Genomic DNA, 22,648 nt, shown 5'->3' with positions numbered 1-22,648 from the left:
GTTGAGTCAACATGGAAAATAAACATCTCACCCCTAGATGTGAACCTTTACTTTAGGGTGAGGCACATTTGTGGAACAATATGGGGAAACTCATGTGGAGAGTAACTCCACTCTCCACGAGAACTGAAGACCCTACCCCCATGAACACCGATTCATTAAGGGGAAAGCAGAGAGAGGGGTACTGGCCTCAGAACCCTGACTGGATAGAGGGCTGGAAAGAAATCTCATAACTGGCTTCCTCCCACCATCCCACCTGTCACTGGAGGAGAGGAATGCCACTCCAGAATCCGGGGGTAGTGAAGAGGCCCAGGAACCAGGTTACAGCTGGGCTGAAGGAGCAGCCTCGACCCAGCAAAGAAGCCTTGACTAGCATAATGACTGCGGACATGGACACCAGGCAAGGCAGCAGAGACTGGGATTCATCACTCCAAGCTTGCACTGTGCCCAAGCACCAGCAACCACTACAAGGGCCAGAAAGGAACCTGCTTGGGCACTAAGACACTGGTGGCTGTTGGACCCTGGACCGAGTAAGGTGGTATTAGTTTGAACATTTAAGCCTTGGGTGGGGGCTACACAACAAACTAGGGTACCCCACCACACAATGCCATTGCCAGTGTTTTACTCATCCAGTGGATAAGCAGAGAATGTTTGTCTCCTGTGCTATCACATCACCTTTTAAGAGAAGTAAATTAATTTAAAAAGTAAAGAAGGAAATTCACAGTTTAGTGTTCACTTGCCAATATGTAGTCACAATGGGGCATCATCCTTAATTATTTAATGTTTGCAAAATGATTTGAAGATTAAAAGTGCTATTAAAGGACTAAGTATTATCCTTAACTTGATCCAATTGTGCCCTGCTGTGACAAGACACAAGCAAAGCTCATCTCATAATTTTAGCAGTTAAAACTCAAAGCAATAATGAATAGGAAAATCAGTTGGAATTCTGTTAACAAAGAGAAGAGAAATGCTGCATGTAAAGAAAACTTTCCCCCAAAATACACTATCTGCATGATGACACTAGATCCAGCTGTAAAAATATCAAAAGTCAAAACTTCGATAGCGTCAATGATAACTCAAAAAGTTAACTTTTCAGGTATGTCAGTGAAGTCTGCATTGACAATTGGATTAAGGTTTTCATTATGCCAAATTCCAACCTGTTAATCCATGTTAGGATATAGATATTTAGACCTGTTTCCAAAGGCCTATACTTTAAAAACAGGCCTAAATATCTATATCCTAACACTAATTTATTACCCCAGCTTGCCAGAACCCGCAACCACCATTACAAGAGTCCAGCTGTGTGGACTGTTGGGGAGGGGGTCTTACAGGCTGCCGCTCACGTATACAATCCATAGCAGATATAGCAGGTATTGGCAGTGGTATTGTGAGAGTCTGCCAAATAGGTATCTCTCTATAGAGCTCCTAGGCTACAAGCTAGTGAACGTTAAGTCTATTGTTAGAGGTTGTGCACAGCTGCTACAGTTCTGCACCTGTTTTATATCCCTCTTTTCTAGCTAATGAATAGCATTTAGCCCACTCCCTACAAATGTTTTCCTGATCTCCTAGCTGGAGATATTGTTACATATAGTGTAAGTGCTAGTGAACACACCCTCACCAAAGGAATAGATTTAAATATTGCATTAGAAGCAATGGTCACCTCTCCATGTGCACAAACTTCAGCTATGCATTTTCCTTTCATATTGCAAAATGAATGTATTTTTCATTTAAACAATCACTATGAATTATGACTTTCTTGGCCTCCCGCTCATGGTTAAATTATAAGAAGAGCTAAATTAGCTGTGACTAGAATAAATCAACAACGGTAATAGAATGTCAGAGAAAAGGCCACTGAAAAAAAATGGAAATATATAACATATTTAACTTTAATTAAATGGAAGGTGAACAACTCCAATTACCATTTGGGAGGTTTCTTTGTTTTCCTTCTTCTCTGCAACCAGGCCTTTACCTCAGGTGTTGTTTCAGGCGTGGGTTTCGTGTGATCAATGGTATATAAATCCTTTCCTTGTTTCCACAGTTGATATCTGTCTGGTTGAAACTTCCTCACAAAGATATCCATTGATATTGTTACCATGTCTTTCCTGCAGGTGCACTGGGGGAGAAATCAGAAATATATACTGCATGTCACAAACTAAATGAGTTGCTGTAGTTTGTAGTAGAAAAAGCCTTGAATATGAAATTCCTTTTTTGGGAGGAATGGTCATACAGAAAATATTACCTGGACAACTACAGCCATACCTGGATTCCTCACAGTTCTGTGAGGACAGTCCATTTAGCATATACATAGTATGGAAATTTCATTGGTTGATGAACTCCTACTAATAATAGACAAAAAGCAAGCATCTATGTTGATTCTTTTAGGTCCATTATCTGCATTTGTTATTATTAAGCACGAGGGTACTGTTGAACCCAATAGATAGACTGGATTACCCTTGAATGGTTCCCTTATTTTCTCTGGTTTCAGAGTAGCATCCGATGAAATGAGCTATAGCTTACAAAAGCTTATGCTCAAATAAATTTGTTAGTCTCTAAGGCACCACAAGTACTCCTTTTCTTTTTGCATCATTTTCTCTCTCTCTGAGGGGACTCAATGAGTAATTTTGAGTGGTTGCTCATCTGCCCCAAGGGTTTTTAGTTGGGGTGGGGATTATAGCTTTCTGTTCCATCACCAGTCCTTTTGAACACGAATGTCAGACCCTTAGGGAAGGAAGAAAAAGACCATATCAAGATCTACCTATTCTCCCAAGCTTTTACACAATTGGAAAGGATTGAGCGAGATGTGTGAGGATGCTTGTTTTGAAAAGAGTGGAGAGCAGTTTTTAGATTCTTAGAGTATGTCTACACAACAGAAGTTATGCACAGCCTAGCCTACCTGAGCTAGTTTGAATCCAGCTAGCATGGGCAACAATAGGAGTGAAGACAGCAGAGCATGGGCTGCAGCCCAGATAGTAAAAGGATGGACGCTATGTTCTCAGCTCACTAAGCCCACACTAAAGCTCATGCTGTGCTGTCTTCACTGCTACTGTTACCTGCACTATCCAAATTCAAATTAGTTCAGGTAGACTAGCCTATGTACAGCTTTTGCTATGTAGACATACCCTTAAATTTTAAGGCCAGAAAGGAGTGTTATCGTCATCTAGTCTGACCTCCTGAGTAACAAAGGCCAAGGCATTTTACTTCATAATTCTATCAAACCCAATGACTTTAGTTTGGTCATTGGTCCAAATTGTTTAATGTATTGCTTTTCTTGATAAAGTCTCTATGTGCCCACAGAGATCTGAACTGAACTTATATTTTAAAAACACTGAAATAAATAAATAGTAATGAATTTGCAAGTAAGATTCTCTCTCACTTAAAACAACAGATACTAAAATATTATCTTCAAAGCAAATTTACTGTACCTGAAACTCAAAAAGATCTTTATATTAGGAGACTATATGTGAATCAACAAGCCTGCAGCACATAAACCATTCATGTTAAGAACAAGCTTTTTAGCTAAAAAAATGATTCTCCAAAATTGAAAAAACCATGAAATGTCTTAATGTTGTATCTAATAAAATATCTCAATTGATAAGCGATACTAAGCCATATAGCTAATGTAACCTTTCAGGTGAATGAAAGAACGAAAACAAATTAACACCGTATGGCCTGACCTTCTAGTCCTCTATGATTCGTTTTATCATGTCTTTTTAACTGAACAGGATGTCTAACCACCGATGGAATTAAATTTGCTTGTAACTGACTGCTAAATAGGCACACAGCCTGTGTGTACGGCAGATATATTTTCTCTCTCCTCCACCAGCCACTAATACCCCATCCTTCTTTTCCTTGAAAATAATAAAATCTATAATGGAAAAGGGGATTAGAAATGTCATAAAACATCCTGCTTTCCTTTCAATACTTTAAAAACACACATCCAGCGTAACATAAAAAAGCTGAAAGGAAACTACTTCAGGCAGCAGCCAGAACTTCATTGAAATCAGACATTTATACAGTAGTGGCAAATTGCTGCAAACATGAAAAATCAAGTTAAAAACTGGTTTTGTAGAAATTATCCTCCCATGAAGAAAATGTTTTTGCCAATACTTTTTGTTTGAGGTACGTCAACCAAAGCCTAACCCAAAGGAAAATTCTCTTATTGACCAAATCCCAGATCCAGAGTGTGGAAATTATGTGATATTTCAACAGTTGAAGTTGTTATGACTCAGGGATGTTATCTTTTAATGCAATTCCTTGGATCTTTTGATGACTGCTAGCCTTATAAATGTCATACTAGTTTTGTCTCAAGTAAACAACTCCAGGAAAGATTTCTGAATTTACATTATGCTCTGCTACATTTTCCAATTAAATTTTTAACACAATTTGAATCAGAAGAAAGACTGGGACTAGAATCATGGCAGCTCACAATGCAAGAATTCAGCACTGCTCTCAAAAGAGTAGAAGAGAAGACATGTCATACCCCACGCTTCCATGATACTAGTTTTCATTGCTAGTACTGCAGCATTATTCTACACATAACATTGCTATATATTAATACTAAGCTCTTATAAAGTGCTTTTCAGCAGCAGATCTCAAAGCCCTTTACAAAAGAGATGGAGGAATTGAGAGGTAAAGTGTCTTGCACAAGGTAACAGAAGGCCAGAGGCAGAGCTGGGATTAGAAGCCAAGACTCCTGAGTCCCAGTGCAGTGCACAATCTACTAGGCAACACAGTATCTCATTTCCCTCATACACTGGGATGCAGTCATTGCAGCTGTTTCTGTCTGAAACTTTGGCTGGAGAGGCATGATTACCAGTTTCATATATATAGATAGGTAAGGACAGGTTATATTAAATGCATTATTTTAGGGAAACTTCTTTTAAGCATATATTTTTTTAAATCAGTCATTCTCAGTTTTAAATTATTTTCTGAAACCTCCCAAAAATGAACAATCCTTACACATTTAAAAGTACAATTTCCTTAATAGCTATTTTTAAAGTTTGCAGTTTAACTGAATTCCCTACTTCCGTATAGAAGGTGCTGCTGTATAACACCCAAATACCTACCCCGTGATGCTATTCATAATTCTCCCCATTTAGCGGAGCTAATATACAGAGGAGAAAATCATTCAGAGTATTAAAGGAGGAGGTCCCGAGGTCACAATCACATCAAAAGTGCTAGAGTGACAGCACTTCATGATGTTTGATGCCTAGAAATAAAATTATCTGATGTGATTTTTCTTTTTCCAGGGAAAGCACTGTATTATTTTTGTACTAAACTCTTATTCTGCTGTGGCCAGCTTACCTCATTCAGAGAGTCACAGATCAAGAACACTGAGTAATTACAATAGTCCTTCTGGATATTGGATAGGTGCAAAAGACTGTCCACTGGAATAGCCTTCATCATTAAGAGCTAAATGCATTACATAAGGACAAGTGACACTGAATTAATCCCCTAGTTTACACACAAAATCCCTTTGAATGCAAGCTACACTGGTATGCAGAGATGACAAATGGTTGCTTAAGGAACAGTTTTAAAAGATTACTGTCTTTGCTGTTAGGCATCAAGTCTTCAAGCAATTTGGAAAAGGGCCAATATTTAAATCAGCATTGATTTATTGAAAGAAAAAATTCATCAAGAAAAATATCCAATGATAGGATGATAATGTTCTAAAAGAAAAGTTTTATAATAAATTATGCCTAAATGAGGTACAAAAATCTCCCCTTTAATAATCTTTGAATATTTGATGCTGTTTTTATACTACTACTGAAGTGCATTACATTTGTGTTAAAGTAAAAAAGTTTATCACTATCTAAAATGAGAAAACAGCAGAATTTTAATAATATTTGCAGGATTATCAATATGCTAATTAAAGCCTTCATCATTTGCTGGGAAATCCTGAAGACTTAAGGCTCTAGATACTGGAGGCTAGAAACATGTGAAAGCATCATATTAGACAGTGAAAGCAGATATACACTGCAAAACATTTCTATTTTAAAATGTGCCAAGAAAGAAATACAAATATAAATAATCTGGAAGGTTTGGGGTTTTTAAAGTGTTCTTTCCTCATTTCCCATCTGACTTACTTATAGTTGACAGTTCCATGGCTTCCTGCTTCCAAGACAGAAGAGTGAGTGAGAACATCTTTTTCTGAAGCTAACTCGAATGTCATTCTCTTGAAGAGCTCCATAGTACATGCAACTCCCCAACAAAATACTCAGGGTGTCATGTTCATTGTTCACAAGAAACTTAGAAAAAATTCATCATATTTTTAAAGGTAAAAAATATTTTCACCTGGAATAAAAATTAAAAATTACTTTTTTTTTTTTGATAAACTGACAAAAAATAGAAAGTCATCTGATGGGTGACTCTGATGGATATTCTTTGGCCTAAGTGAAATGAGTTGTGCTCAGCCCATGCCCTAGCAGACAAGTGTCCATACTACAGAAAACTACCATCCTTCCCCATCCCCCAAATTGGCATCCTTGTTAGGTACTTCAGCAGAGAACCACAAACTGAATAAGCATAGGGACTCCTGGTCAGGATTGAAACATTGATAGAAACGGGAGAGAATTGTATTTGCTGCTGCCTGTGTAACATACCCAACTCTGAGGATAAGCTGTTATATCAATGGCAATTTACGCCCAATAAAATTAAAAGAATAGTTCATGTTGGAGGTGATAAATGTTGTAGCAGGAGAAGTAAAAGGAATCCCCTATCCACATATAGTATAATTGGCTTCTTATATGGGATTACAAGCAAAGATCATCATGGCGATCAAAATGATTATGGGACTAGACCTCCTTCATGATCCTTTGGTATTATTATTATTATTGAGTTTATTATTAGTTCTACTAGTATAAAGAAAACAGCTTGAAGGAAACATTTATTAGTGGCCGCAAGTAGCAGTGAGGTGATAGGAGTGAGGTGAAAGAAATCGGTTTTATCCACTTTATTAAATTGGTATAACAGACTGTGAAATGTATTTGTAATGGAGAAAACTGCCTACTTGAGAAATCTTTTTTTTGAATTGCAAAGAATGCCATTTCTGAATAACTTAAATTTATTTGGTATAAGCTCCGATGAAGTGAGCTGTAGCTCACGAAAGCTTATGCTCAAATAAATTTGTTAGTCTCTAAGGTGCCACAAGTACTCCTTTTCTTTTTGCGAATACAGACTAACATGGCTGCTACTCTGAAACCTATCATTAAACAAAATGAATATTGGCAAAGACTAAATATTTTGACTGGTTTTGCCTGTCTAAGCCATACATTCCTCCCCTTTTAGGCTCTGATTCAAAAAGGTAATTAAGTATGTGCCAAACTGTAAGCATTGTATAGCTCCATTTAAAACAATGGGATTATTCATGTGCTTACAGTTAGACATGTGTTTACATGCCTTCCTTAATTGAGGTCTTACACCCAATGTCAGCAAATCACTTAAGGATATGCATTATTTTAAGAATGTGAATAGTCCCATTGACGTGGACACGCACAACTGAAAGACAGATACAGCAGTGGATTTAAGTGGCAGACCAAAACTTTATTAATTTAATAATGGGGCAGGCACTATACACCTCCTCTTACATACCTGGCATTTAACTGGTCCACTATGGGGTTACACAGCTCCCAACATATAATCATTAACTCAAGATATACCTTCTTCAGCCTGCTCCTAAAACTAGACTCAGTCTGAATTCTCTTACCCTACCCACCACCAGGAGGGTAGAGGGTACCAAGAAGGACCTCATTCTGAAAAGACTTCCCCTTCTTACAGGCACAAAGTACATCTGTAAAATCCTGGATATCATTTCCACCTGGGAGATGGCCCTTTTTAGCTTTTATCTACACTGATACCAGCCACTGGGAGAACTAGCAATTAGCTTAATTGTGTACACACACACACACACACACACACCCTCCAAAGTGCCTAGTATCTATTTCCTGCCAAATGCAATCCCATAGGCAATGTCAGTCCCTGTATCTGAGAAGTGTACAAGGTGGCTGTAGTTTGCCTTTCAGTGGGCACAGCTTACCTACAGAACAAGCGTTTAATAGGTACTGCTTCTCAGGAGGAGAGGATTTAGAGAACCATAGCAACAATAACTATTCGTTGCTGCTAGAATCAGGGAGTGATATATTTTTACATTGACCTTCTGGCAACTTGTAGGCTCTGCTGCACAGACCTTTGATATCAGTTATCCATCTGTACAAGCTTCAGTAAAGCAAGTGTTCCTTTGATAAGAGTCTTGAAGAGGACACTCAGATCCAGTCAAACAAAGCAAAAACAGAAACTTCCAGTATGCCACTCTTTGTTGTCGCATTTTTTAAACTATCTTAATGTTTTACTTGTGCATTAGAATGAAACTAGCATGTTATATTGATTTGCAGCATAAATATATGAGCAAGTGGGTTGCAGTCTCTCCAATATGCTAATGTATAACCAGAACAAATATATGTTTTTCTTTGATCCTACTGTCTGTGCCCAGTTACATATAATATCACCCATGTGGTAAGGTGTTACAAGAGTGAAGCTAGTCAGCATTAGGAAGAACAGCATCCAGGTGTGGACCCATATTGGAGACAGGTAAAAATGGGAACAGATTTAATCTGTGGGAAACAGGGTGAGAGAAGGGGACTTTAAGCCCATGAGAAGCAATATGTACATCTCAACTTGTGCCCAATACATTCAATTTGTCACTTCAGAGTAAGATACCTGAAACATACGACAGTACTCTACTGCAGTCTGTTTTACAAACAATGTCATTCATCTAGCAAGTGGTTTTAAGCAATTAAAAGGGATTATTATTATTAAACACTGAATTTATTTAATTGAAATTACAATAGCCAGAGTTTCGGAAATAGCTATGGTAAAAGATGCACTACTTCCATTCTGACCCCCCCTTTCAGTTGCTTTCTAAAATTTTAGTGTTTCTGGATGAAATGCTCCACGTTCAGTGTCTGGCCTCAAAGGAATTTTTTTTAAACTCTGCAAAAAAACAGCTCTTCCACTTCCGAGTGAAATTTTTTTCTAAGCTCATAGTATAAGGGTCTGTACTTCATGGACACATTCCTCAATCTCTCTGCGGTCTCTGCCAACAACCAACCACATTTTGAAATCCTCTTTTTGGGTTTCCATGACACTGCCCAGTCCTGGTTCTCCTACCTGGTTAAACCTCTCTATTTGTGGCCCCCAAGCATCCATCCATACTGCCTACCACACTTACCTCCTAAATGACTTCACCCTTGCCCAGGATCTTTTATATCTCTATTCTAGTTACTCTTACACCAGTCTCTCCAACCCTGACTTCATCTCCTCTGTTCAGGCTCACATCTCTTCCTGTCTCTCTAATATTTCTTCATGGATGTCCTATGCCTGGAATGGGTATCCTTCTTCATAAGTGCCAAGTGCCCTTACACTCTTCTTTCAGATCCCTCCTCAAAATATGCATCTTTCACCTTGTTTTCCAGTAATGATTTCCACTTCTTTGCTCTCTTCTCCTCTTCTGCCTGACTTCATTCTCTGTTTTTAAAACATTGGAGTTTATGATATTTGTTCACTATGGACAAGATGATCACTTGGCCTGTGCACCTGTGCAGGCAAGAAGGGGTCACGAGCCTACATTTACTCTTGTGCATGGGCTGTCCACATGGCTGGTCCCAAACAGGAGCAGGCTCCACAGGGCCACTCTGTTCCTAACTCCACACACACAGATGAGCAGGGGGCAAAGAAGAGTTGAGAAGGAGAGGAGAGGAGACCCCCAATGTGCCAGCCAGCACAGATGAACCAATGAGGAGCAGTAAGCAATCTGATACTAGTGTGGGTGAGTAAGAGACTGCTTTCCCGCCTTGGAGCAAGGGGGAGCTAAAAAAAGAAGTTATGATTCTTAAAATCCTATCCTTGCCCACTCATGGGGTGGCAAAGCTACGTACTACTTCTCACTCCAGCATAGAAGAAAAATGACAACCTATATTGACTCCGATTATTTTTATTTATTTTAATATTCTGCACTCCTTTCTCTGTCCCTTTCCTTTGTCTCTTACCTTCATGTTCTACCTTTATCTAAATTAGATTATAAACTCTATCGGGCATGGACAGTGTATTTTATTGGTCCCTGTAATGCATCATGCAAATTTATGCTGTTAAATAATCTATTCAACATAATATTTGAACTGTATACTCTGCTGTTAGCCAAGTACAGCATTTCTAGTCATACTCTTCTGCAAGGTTCAGTCTGTAAACTTATGCAGAGATTTATTTTTCAGATTTATTTATTTATATTTCAGAAATAACAAAATGACATACTGTAGTAAAAACCCTTTTGTATTAAATAATTGAACTGAAATTCACCTGCTCTACAAAAATGTGCATAACACATCAGGATCCTACTGTTTAATATATAAATCTATACCACTTAGGCTTTTTCATTCATTCATAAAACTAGACAATGAAAAGTGGAAATTCTAAACTAATTTGCTGTAGAATTTTTAAAATTAAAATTATTTTCAGACCACAGAAACAAAATTATAGGAGCTCCTTTTCTCTTTCTAATATGCCAGTTCTCTTAGCACATTTGTACTGCATTTCCTTGGGTCAAGAAAATAAGGGACAGAGAAACCAGATACAAAACTTTGCCTCTTAACTCAGAAAAAAATTGTAGCAAACTATTCAGAAAGAATACAACAAAATGCAAATAAACTTCCAGAATGTAAAGTGTGGTTACACTTTGAAAAGCAACTCTGAACATGCCAATGTAGACACTTATGTATATGTCCCTCACAATCAGTCAACTCCCACTGAGATCAATGTGAATCTTTCAGTTGACTTCAGCGTGTGTTGGATTGGGCCCTCGGGAATTTCTGAGTCACATTTCCTCAGTTTTTGCGCACGCTTGCTTCTATGTCACAACTGATTTTTATTTTTATTTTTTTTTTAACTGCCAACAATCAAATTCAACCTGAGAACTCAAAGTCAGTTATCTTCTCTATAGCTTACACTTTTACTACCAGTAATAAATATGCTGCCATGAGAAACTTAATTAGCTGTTCTGTTAATGATACATAAGTGAGAGCACAAGCCAGCTCACCCCTTCTTCAATGTTTTAGTTCTCCAGTAGTTAAAAATAATGAAAACTTATTTTAGTCAGTAAAATACACCACATACAATTTGGAATATAAAGTGGGAGTAGATCTGCTGAGCAACAAGGTGTAATTTTAATATAGAATCTGACTACAACCACAGTTTAATGCAGAAAATTCCTATGGAGATTCTGTAAGAGTTAAATATAGCTGTGCTTTGCTTTGGAACAAAGGAGATCGTCTCAGTTTTCCAATATAAAAATGGATGTGAATATAATATTTTCCATAAGTGTGCTCTGTTTATGGAGCTTTTAGAACTCAAACCCCTAACAATACTGAAAACCTTATTTATTAAGAACACCATGTCATAAACAATGTTGCCTGATGTATGTTTTTGATTAACTTAGTCCCTTGCTACTTGAAATTCTCTGAGTAATGTTACTAGAATGTGAAGCAACGTATAATTTGATTAAAGTTAAGTAGACAAAGTATGCCTTCAGGAAGAGAAGTATAATTTACTACAAGATTTTTTGTTGTTAATAATATGGAACTCAGAATTTTGACACGAAGTAAAAATAAACCTCTTAACTTCTTAGGAAATACTCTCTCTCTCTCTCTCTCTCTCTCTCTCTCACTCACACACACACACACACACACACACACACACACACATCCTTACACGATTCTAGAGTAAAACCAAATGAAAATAATTCAGCATCTTACATCATTTTTTTTACAACAGCCTCACTGATTGTGTATGTGTGCTTGTCTGCCACTGCTATTATCTAGTCAGGAACTGTCTGTATCATCAGTAGCAGGATTGTATATTGCACTCTCTCTCTCTCCCCTCTGTTATTATTTACAAAAATGACAAAATTCTTAATCAAAGACGAAAGAGAAAAATGCTTATTTCCAAGTAGAGGCAGAGGAACATTTTGTGTCATTTCCGAGTCACTCAGGCTGACTGCATGAAAGAGTTGTGTCAACATGTTACTGGATGAGAAATATACTAGTCCCTTGCCAAAGGGAACAGCATTTGTGACATAGCTTCTATGCAAGGTTTTTTTTTCCTTTAGAGTGGGGGGTGTGGGGGTAGAGGAGAGAGAGAGAAATTGTAGAATCCTGTAGGCCTCTCTTCACCCTCCCATAAAAAATTGTATGGAAATAGTGCAAATTGGAAACTTTCCTTTTACTGATTCAGATACTGACACAGATACAGTACTAATAATGTAAACAGCCTTCCAGGCATGGGAGCTAATTCTCTCAGATATGTGCTCTAGAATATTTTAGAGAAAGGTTGAGCTCTAAAACAGTAATAATAAAAGAATGAAATCTATCCAAATCCCAATTGTTTATGGCTAACATCTCAGTTGAGCATGAGGATGCTACTGTTGAAGTTATACTAACATACCACTGGCGCAGCTACTGGTGCCAAGACTGTGGATGTAACTTGGTGGCAAGAGCATAATGTTGTTGATCAGTAGCAAGGAAGAAAGTGTAGCAGAACCAAAGCAAAATCAATTCTACGGCCAAAATCTAGTGGGATTATCACCATCTTCTCTAGAAGAAGGAGAGGTATTTTTCTGTTAACGGATACTTCTACAAAAAGAAATAGATTCACCGATGTGCAGTGAGAGAACCCTCCAGCAAATAGAGGGATGTCAACAAATAAATCGGTACCATTAAAGACCCTAAAGAAATATCTGCCAAATGTCTTGGAAAATTGAACCTATTGCTGGAAATAATGAGTCTCCAGCTAACAAATATTATAGACAGAGACAGTGGTTCAGCAAATGGTAAGAAGGAGGGCTCACTTTCTGTTTAAACTCCTACTAAACAGAAATGGCAGGCCAATGAAAAGCAACTGCAATTTCTTCAGCTAAAGTGAAGGAAAAAACACATAACGTGAAGGCATTAGTTGCTCAGTCTTTTCTCTTAATCAGATTAAATTTTTAAAAAAGAAAAATAACTAACAGTAAGATTTGGGTGGTAGGGGCTACCACGTACAGTTCTCTGCAAAAGCCTTTTGTACCACGTACCCACAAGATGATTTACATTCTCTTCTTGTCCACTCTTACTTTATCTACAATGTATAAAATACATCAGATTAACAGTAAACCATTATGCATCTCACTAGGTGCTTAGATGGCTCTCGTAATCATACTATCTGAGTTATCCACAATGAATACAAAATCATGCACAGAGATTGAAAAGACCCATTACGTTTTTGGTTGTAGTCCAGTGGTGACTAAATTTTTCAGGCAATGGTACCAGTTGTCCAGACTAAGTCCTGAGTTGTATCAGCTATGTCCACCTCATTTAATTGTGTGTTCACTCACAAGTCAGACTGGGGTTTGGAGAAACCTAAGCTCCTCGAGCATTAAAACACGTAAGACTGAATGGGAATTATGCAGAGGCAGTAATTCAGGTTCCAACAGAGTGGCTCATCATTATTAATGCCAGAAAGAGGAGCCTGGAGTATCACTCACAAAAGCCTGAGTGTACCAGTATTAATAAAATAAAATAAAATAAAATAAAAATAAAATACCTAGCTCTCATATAGCACTTTTTGTAAATAAATCTCATAGCACTTTCCAAAAGAGTTGACAGGTTTCAGAGTAGCAGCAGTGTTAGTCTGTATTCGCAAAAAGAAAAGGAGTACTTGTGGCACCTTCGAGACTAACAAATTTATTTGAGCATAAGCTTTCGTGAGCTACAGCTCACTTCATCAGATGCACGATCTAAGGTGCCACGAGTACTCCTTTTCTTTTTGCAAAAGAGTTGAGTGTCATTAGCCTCATTTTACAGATGGGGAACCAAAGACACTGTGAGGTGAAGCGACATGCCCAAGGTCGACCAACAAACCAGTGACAGAGTTGGGAATAGAACCCAGGTCTTCTGAGTTCCAGTCCAGTGCTCTCTCCACAAAGCAATGCTGCCTCCCATCACACATCATTGGTTGAACATACTAAATCAAACTCAGCCCTCTTGTAACTCCAGTGAGATCAATCATTCATAATAGTCCTATTGTGTCACAGATTACACAATCCCTAGGTATATATGTTACCTTTGAATAACAGTGTTACTTAGAATTTAGAATAATGCCGTTGATACCACATTAGCCAATTCAGAGGAAGTATTTTGGTTACCAAGTCTTGATATAACAAATGTGTGGAGGTACCAAAGACTTGCTCATATGGCATTAAAAAAAATCAAGACGTGAGAAGGTCCATTATTTTCATTTGTCTTAACTTTCTTTACTGAATTTGTGGCACTTTAAGTAAAATGGGATTTTATTCAACACAATTTAAAATACAAAATAAAAACAGGATGTGTTTGCAACTACACGGTATTAAACTGATATCTATTAGTTAATACCGGACATTCAAAAAAACTGACAGTCAAAAACTGCAGTCCTTACTTGAAGGAGGAAAGCTAATACACATTACCTCTCTTTCTCTCCTACAATCCCAATACATGGAATCTTCTAACCTTCTCCTACTGCCACAAACTGGAGTTACTACAGAGCTCCTGCATGTTTTCAAAAACTCACGGATTTGCTTGGTGGCTATGATGGGTAGCTAGCCATAAGTACAAGATTTACCCTTTTGGATTATACTTCTGAACTTCTAAAATAACCTTCATGGGTATGTTTGGGGCAATATACCCAAAAAGACTCAGAGTTTTATACGTAACAGGTTGGAGTTGATACTATTGTGATTTTTATTTGTTATCCACAAAATGTTTAGGTATTTAAAGGTATTAGCTTTAGAAAAACCTTCTTCTTACATTTAATGCAAGGCAATATTCCAATATTTTTGCTTTTCATAAAATTATCGCCTTTATCTTTGCACAGGATTATACAGTTGTTCCTTATCTGGCACAGAGATAATTGATAAGACCTAGCAAATGGTACTGTATTGTATACAAGTTATTTTTTAATCTTTATGAGTCTATTAATCATGCAGTACATGTCAAAGTAAAAAAAAGATTAAAATTTCAATAGTGTATTCATTTCCTGTGCTCTTATATATTTCTATGGGATATTTTATACACATTTGCAGTTATCCTGAAATCAACAATAGTAATAATAATGACGCTAATATCAGTTCAGTATTCTGGCAGGCACTATAGACCAAATCGAAGACAATTCTATCGCACCCTGTCCAGTTGAATTTCATATTCCAAAAATGAAATCTGTATGTTTTACAAAGTAACAAAACAGAAAGGCTATTAATATAGTTGTGTAAAAATAAAATAATACATGGCAGTTGTTTTTTTTAGTGCCTTAAAATGTGGTGGCCTATTGTGATCTATTAACTGTCAAGAAAAATGTACAGAAATGTGTTCTCCTTCCAAAAAACCAAAAAGAACAAATGCAAACAGGAGCAGCTGTCCATTAAAACAAATGCAAAAGCCATTCTCTTCAGCCATTTGACAGAGTAAATTAAAGTGGGAAAATTAAAGTTAGACATAAAGAACAAAAAATCAATGTGAAATAGACTTGACTGTTCTAATTGTACATGAAATATATTTGATATAGATTCAGTATTCTGAAGCTGAAATATTGTTGTCAACCCTGCCCCCACTTTAACACTTACACTTCAAATGATAAGCTTTCCTTTTATGTCATGGAGTAATTAAATTTTTCCCTATCAAAGGCTATTTTTTCTAATGTATCAACAAAAACATTAAAAGAACTTTCATGATAGAGAGTTTCAAGTACATCAGAATCAAACATACTTTCATACCCTATTAATTTCCTTTTTTCATATAATTTTTTTTCATGTTTGCTAATTACTAAACACTAAGACCAGCAGGAATAGAAGCTGAACTGTTTGAATTCAAATATCCTCCATAAGTATCAATGGAGCCAAGAAAATGACAAAGGATTTTTTTTAAAATAATATTTTATCCATCTTTCACTAAACTTGTTCTAATATTAAAGTATAATATTTAAAAGGTTTGTGTTCAGCTTGAGAATTGAATACTTAATAGGGTTATTTTTTATTTATACTACACGTGATAAGGCTAAATTAGATCATTAAATTTTAACATTCCATGGAAGCATAATGGTTTTCTGATGATGTCAGAATAGTGCAAATAAAACTTTTGCATTCACTTTTCCAATGGAATCAGCATGTTATTTTATGGTGCAGATGTCACTCCACTAAGTTATTATCACTTTGTTCCATCTTTACATAGATAATTCTATGCCATATGTCTGTGTAGGAATCAAGATTTTTGTATCTGAACTTACCACATTGCTCTCTCCCACTAAAATTAGTTAAAGAATTAATGCTGAAGAGAGCATGCAATGAATATTAAACTAGCTGCCTCACAAGATGAAATGACACAAGGCAGAAAAGATTTACTTGACACTGGTTTTGAGCATAGCCACTCCTCTTGTCAAAGGAGCAGTAATTTGACTTGATAACAAGAAATTTCAGTGAGGAAGATGAACAGACTATGACATACACTTTTTTGATTAGTTACTATGGGACCTGATCCTGAGTGCCTGCTAGACAATGCCAAGTACCGTCAAATTCCAGTGGCCTCAATGGAAGCTGAGGGAGCTCAGTACCTGGCAGGATCAGGCCTTAGTGAATACAGATGACAATAACACTATTACTAAAAACAGTAATACCCCGCTCTTATATAGTTATTTTCATCAGTAAATCTCACAGCACTTTACAAAGGAGATCAGGATCATTATCCCCATTTTATAGATGGGGAAACTGAGGCCCAGAGGGTTGAATTGACTTGTCATAGTCATCCGACAGGCCAGTGACTAAGCCAGGAATAGGACACATGCCTTCTGAGTCCCAGTCCAGTGCTCCATCCATTAGGACAAACTACCTCTCCACTGCCTTTAGAGACCAGTATATCTGTGGTTTTAATGGTGGGAGAAATGGAAGATTATTTACTACTGGAAATACAATATATACATTACAAAATTCAGAATTAATCTTGGGCCACCAATATTATCTTTTGTTTTATCACAGGACAAGTTATCACAAGCATAAGCATTTCTTGTTTAAAAAAATAGGAAAACATTCTAAATATTTTAATGAGATGCACATCCTTTTGGATTAAAATCATTTTTTCTGTAACATTGTATGAGTACAAAACTTTCCAAGGATGAACCATTCTCCTTTCTTATCCTCTAAATACATAAAAAACTCGTCAAACGTTTTTCATCATCATGTGTGAAAGATTAAACACAATATTCAATCGATCTATTGTATTCCATGGCTTCAATAAAGCCAGTGCTTCACAGGGGAATGCTCTTTTGGAGGAGGTCAATTGCAAAATGTTGAAGTACTACAAAACTCTGTCAAGAGCACTTGCTCTTGGGCACACCACCAACCACAAGCACAATTTAGGAAACTAATAACCCATAAAGAAGTTGAGGTTTCCTACATAAACAGCAGGACTTGGGAAATCACAATCCACTAGAAGAAGGCAGGAGCACCAGAACTTTTAAAATGTCTTCTTGCCTTGGAAATTAAAAGAACCAACCTTGGTGTACACACCTGCCTACACGTAAGGGAGTTGTTGGTGAAAATTTGTATATACAAATATTGTATGTGTGTGCAACTATGCATACAAAACTTCACAGAGCCAAATTACAGAGATCAGCCAGCTGTGTTATATTATTCCAATGTAATTTCTCTATCACACAGTACATAAAGTATAATGTAAAATTATTTTACTTCAGACAATTTTTGTAAGGAGCTGATAAAGGGTCTGATCCTGCCGACCCCTCACTCATATGAGTAGTCTTTATTTGTGCAAGTAGTTGGAAGCCAATGGGGACTACTCAGATGAATAAGGACTGTTCGTATCAGTGCGGTTTTGCAGGATTGGGCCCAACATTTGATCTTTTATGCGTGACCCAAGATTAGGGATGTTTGAATAAATGCAGCTTTCATAATATAGGAATGAAAACTGATCTCAAAAATGACCTCTAACCAACAGGGCTCTAAGCAAAGGAAGCAACTTATCCAGCAGGACCCTATCCAACAGGCAGCAACTTAACCACCAATGAAAGTTCTGCTGGTCTCTTTGGCAATGGAGCCGGAGGCAACTCTTCTGAGTTGAGACTTCCCAGTTAGTAGGAACTACATGATACTGGTTTAAGTACTCTTTATTTTCTATTCAATTAATTTATTTTTAAAGATGACTCACAGGCCAGCTCAGACTTGTGCCTCACCCACTTATGGGGATTGCACACAGAAATTACTCAAGTCCAAAGGCGACAGGAACTCCACAGCCTGATTCTAAAGAGAGAAAAGAGGTCAGGACTAAGATGGAGATTTGCATAGCATGAGAAGCAAAGAGCTAATTTTTGTGACCTTTCTTCTTCAGTTGTTCTGCGACTCCTCAGTACATAGCTGTGGGTGAAAAAATGCCAAATTCATCCATGTCATATTGTGCAACTCCCATTCATGCCAAAGGAAGTTACACCTCCTTATGCCAGGACTGAATGTAGCCTCATAGCTACCCAGAAGACTGCTGATTTTTTTTCAGGATTGGCCTACTGACTGACGTAACTCAGCATGTCTCACAAACACAAACACTGAGATTAATGTTTTTAAATTATTTAGTATTTAAGGAGGACTCAAAAGTGCTAACTGTTAAATCACCTTCTAGTCCGGGAATATTTAAATCATTTAAGCATAATTTATTTCCAAATTTAACAATCTCAAATCACACACAAAACCATATACACAACCTGCTACCTTTTCAGCCTGCTATTTTTTAAAGTATAATTTGAAATCTGTTTTCTTTTTATAAGAACAACTTTCTAAAACAGGCAGGACTATAGAGTGTCAGAAATTTAATAAGGTGGCGATGATTCAGAAAAGCACTCAAGCAAGTCCTTAAGACCCATTGACTTCAGTGGGATGTGTTTTCCTCAATAGGGATACTTTTCTGAATTTGTATCAGTATTAACATCTATCTATGTTACTATTATTTGTATTACAGTAGTGCCTAATAATGCTAGGAACTGTATAAAGACTAAGAAAAAGGCCCCATCTCCAAACAACTTACAATTTAAATAGATAAGAGAAAGGATGAAAAAGAATTTGTGTGAACTGCAATTTTCCACCAGTTTATAACACTATTACGATTGCAAAGTAAAGCATTCAAAAGTTGGGAAATGCCAGAATTATGGTTGCCTGTGCACCCTTAATTCAGCCCCCTTGTGCATCTGCATTATGATACAGTCTTTAATTGCATCATCACATATTATTTTTTCCCACAGGACCCTTCCTCATTCAGTACACAGGATTCTGTAGGATCCCTGCCTCATCTGTTGGAGAAGTTGGAAGATCTGTAGTGAATGAAGCAGAGGATTAAAAGAACAGAAATATGGTCTCATGGTTAATGCAGTTGAATGTTGCCCTAAATATCTGAATTCTATCCCTGCCTCTTCTGCAGAGTTCCTGTGCGATACTGGGCAAGTCACCTAAACCGAACTTTTCATACGTGGCGCTAATTGTGTGTTCCTCCTCATTTAATAGCTGCCTAAACTGAGACCCAGGAGCTCAGCACTTACTGATGCAACCTAAACTAGTGGTAGCTGTGCTTTGAACATATAAAGTGGTATATAACGCTCAATTCTCTAGGTATCTTAAGTTGAACACCCAAAATTAGTGAATATTCATGGCTTTAATTTCTCTTTGCTTCAGTTTCCTGACTGTAAAATGGAGATAATATCACCACCTCCCCTTACATGTTGTGAAAATAAATTAGTAGTTTGTGAAGCATTCAGATTCTATAATGATGAGCACTACAGAAAAGCCCATGAAGAAATTAATAATTCTATATTCAGAGCAGGGTTTGAATAGTGTGCAGTAAACAAGGCCAAGGCCACACATTGAGCAATAAGGATGAAACAAAATACTGAACTGCTGCTCATTAAGTGACCACCATCCACCTTGTGCACTGAATGAGACCAAGGTCCTGTGGAAAAAATAGTAAGTGATGATGTAATTAAAGACTGTATCCAAATGTATATGCCAAAGGGGATAGTCCTTTAGATCTGTCTGTTCCCAGCCTTGGCAAAACAGCTCTGTCACTTTGGCCAGAGCTTGGAATTAGTATCTTCAGAGCTAAATAGCTCAGGTTTTCTTTCTTGGTTGCCCTTGAAATGCTTACCAGGAAGTTACTTATCTATGATATTGCCTTCCTGCTATTTTTTTAAAAGCCCTATTATTAAACTAACCACCTATGCATACAGTACATGGTCCAATATAGTCATACGGTAACCATTTCCCATGACCAGTCACATACAGTATTCATAAATTAATACAGATCACCCCAACATCCACAGGCCCAAATTCACACAGGATGTCTGTGGAAGAATAGGGAATGGAACTCACATCTGACTCCAAGTCCTGTGTTTTAATCTGACTATCATCTTTCCTCTTCATATAAGAGCCACAGTTGGGTACAAGATATACAACACCACAGTTTACTGGGTAGTATGGATTATGGATAAATTACCAATTCTAGATTATTGGAACAGCCAGTCATTGTCCATACGGCATAATATTGTCCATACGGCATCCTGTAAAGAACTCCTTTTTCTCAGCTTGCTCTAAATACAACTAAATTCAATTTGTTTATTTTTAATATAGTATACTAAGCCAACAAATTCTTGAATTTATAGTCCTGAAGATTAGACTACCCCAACAGTTATTTCCCTATATAGGCTGTTTATTTCCTAGGGAGATTTAAATTTAGCCATGATTTTAAATCCAAGTCATAAATTGGGGGGGCGGAGGGGAGAATAGGGAATAGACGATGTGTGTTTAAATGCATTACATTCTCTACAAGGTCAGTAAAGTAACATCAAAAGATCAATTAACTACTGATCGATCCAAGAGAAGATAATGTATTCTAATGTACCAGAATCAATATACTTTCTAAGAAACTAATCTACAATACCACATTACTTTAATATCTAGATCCAAGCCTTATTTGTAGGAAAAAAAATAATATTCAGAAATGTGGCAACCTGCACTAAGAGATACTATATTATTGAAAATTACCACTAGTCACACAAATGAGTATCATCTATTAAAAGATAACAGTAAGTTACTTGTATTGAGCCAGAAAGGAAACTATAAGCCAAATTCCAATTCAGAAAAAGTCATTTTTCATTCTGGCTTTTTCTCAATTGTAGTTTGATTATTTTTTTATTTTATTTTTTTTGCCCCCCAGAAAGTCAGGTTTTCCTTAGAGAGATTTCAATCTTTTTTGTCTTTTACACTCTTGCAACTATTAAATATTCAGAGACATTTTTTTAAATTGTAACTTGGCATCACTAAAAGTAGCACCTCCTGCCAATCACTGACAGGAAATGCTTTTCCAAAGACAGCCAGCTTGGCAGAAAGTGTGACTGGTGGACTAGTTTAAGCTGTAATTACATAATAAACATTTTTAAAGGAGTGAAAAATACTGTTGAAAGTGAAATTCACCCTGACTCTTAACAAAACCAAAGTAAATGAGCTTTGTGGAAAGAAACTGTGCAGAGGTGGTGTGTGTGAGCCTGTGATTCACCCCCAATTTTGAAAGCACAATTGGACAGTCCCATAACATCCTCTCTAAATTGCATGCTAACATAGGGCCATAACCCACATGCACTCCCTTGTGCAGAAGTTTGTGGTCTTTTGATCCCCGCAAATCTCAGGTTTCTTGGCTATAATCCAGTTTTTCACTTAATCTTCCAGTATGGTGCTCTGCATGGCGGTGATAGGTAATGTTGCCCTACAACACCTGGGAAAAAGGGAGGCAAAGTGCCCTTCTCCAATTTTAACTTCTATATATGCACCAGAACCATGTCAGTTCTGCTATGTGGGGGGCCCTCCGCAGCCCGTGAATGCTGGATGAATTTCACCCATAAAAAGTAACCTATATCATCTACAGAGTGCAGCAAGAGCATTCAAGTTCCTTTTAGCCTTTGATGTTCAGATTTATTATTGAAAATCAGTAAGGAATTCTCCATTAATAATTTCTGTTTCAGGAGGCCATTAATGCCTCTCAGAACATTATCGAGAGAAGCCATATCATACAGACATGTGGTAAATCCCCCCTTCTACTAATATTGTACGAGGAACCTACCATCCTATTTGTATAATGAAAATGAATGGTGCTGCTCAGAGACTGCAACATTTTTTCTCATTATGAACAACATTTAAGAACGGCCATATTGGGCCAGACCAATGCTCCATCTAGCCCAGTAGCCTGTCTTCTGACAGTGACCATATTGGCTAACAGCCACTGATGGACCTATCCTCCAGGAACTTATCTAATTCTTTTTTAAACCCAGTTATACTTTTGGCCCTCACAATGGCCCTTGGTTGACTGCATTGTGTGAAGTACTTTCGTATGTTTGTTTTAAACCTACTGCCTATTAATTTCATTTGGTGACCCCTGGTTCTTCTGTTATGTGAAGGAGTAAATAACACTTCCCTGTTCACTTTCTCCACACCATTCATGATTTTATAGACTTCTATAATATCTCCCCTTACTTATCTCTTTTCTGAGCTTTTCAATCT

General features: G+C 37.2%; 1 protein-coding gene across 14 annotated transcripts in view; it reads right to left on the bottom strand.

The window, feature by feature from the left end:
• KDM4C (lysine demethylase 4C) overlaps nt 1–22,648 on the bottom strand; it is a 461,886-nt gene that overhangs the window by 216,795 nt on the left and 222,443 nt on the right. For all 14 annotated transcript variants that reach the window (XR_006281538.1, XR_006281539.1, XM_038401809.2 and 11 more), the window contains one exon: nt 1,917–2,110. Coding sequence is in view for 12 of the 14 variants with exons in the window: in XM_038401809.2 (XP_038257737.1) it covers nt 1,917–2,110 (194 nt within the window). In the remaining 2 variants the exon portion in view is untranslated. The remainder of the gene's footprint in view (nt 1–1,916; nt 2,111–22,648) is intronic.

This window comes from Dermochelys coriacea, chromosome 5 (genome assembly GCF_009764565.3).
Source record: "Dermochelys coriacea isolate rDerCor1 chromosome 5, rDerCor1.pri.v4, whole genome shotgun sequence".
Taxonomy (NCBI): domain Eukaryota; kingdom Metazoa; phylum Chordata; order Testudines; family Dermochelyidae; genus Dermochelys; species Dermochelys coriacea.
This window is presented reverse-complemented; position numbering and strand designations above follow the sequence as displayed.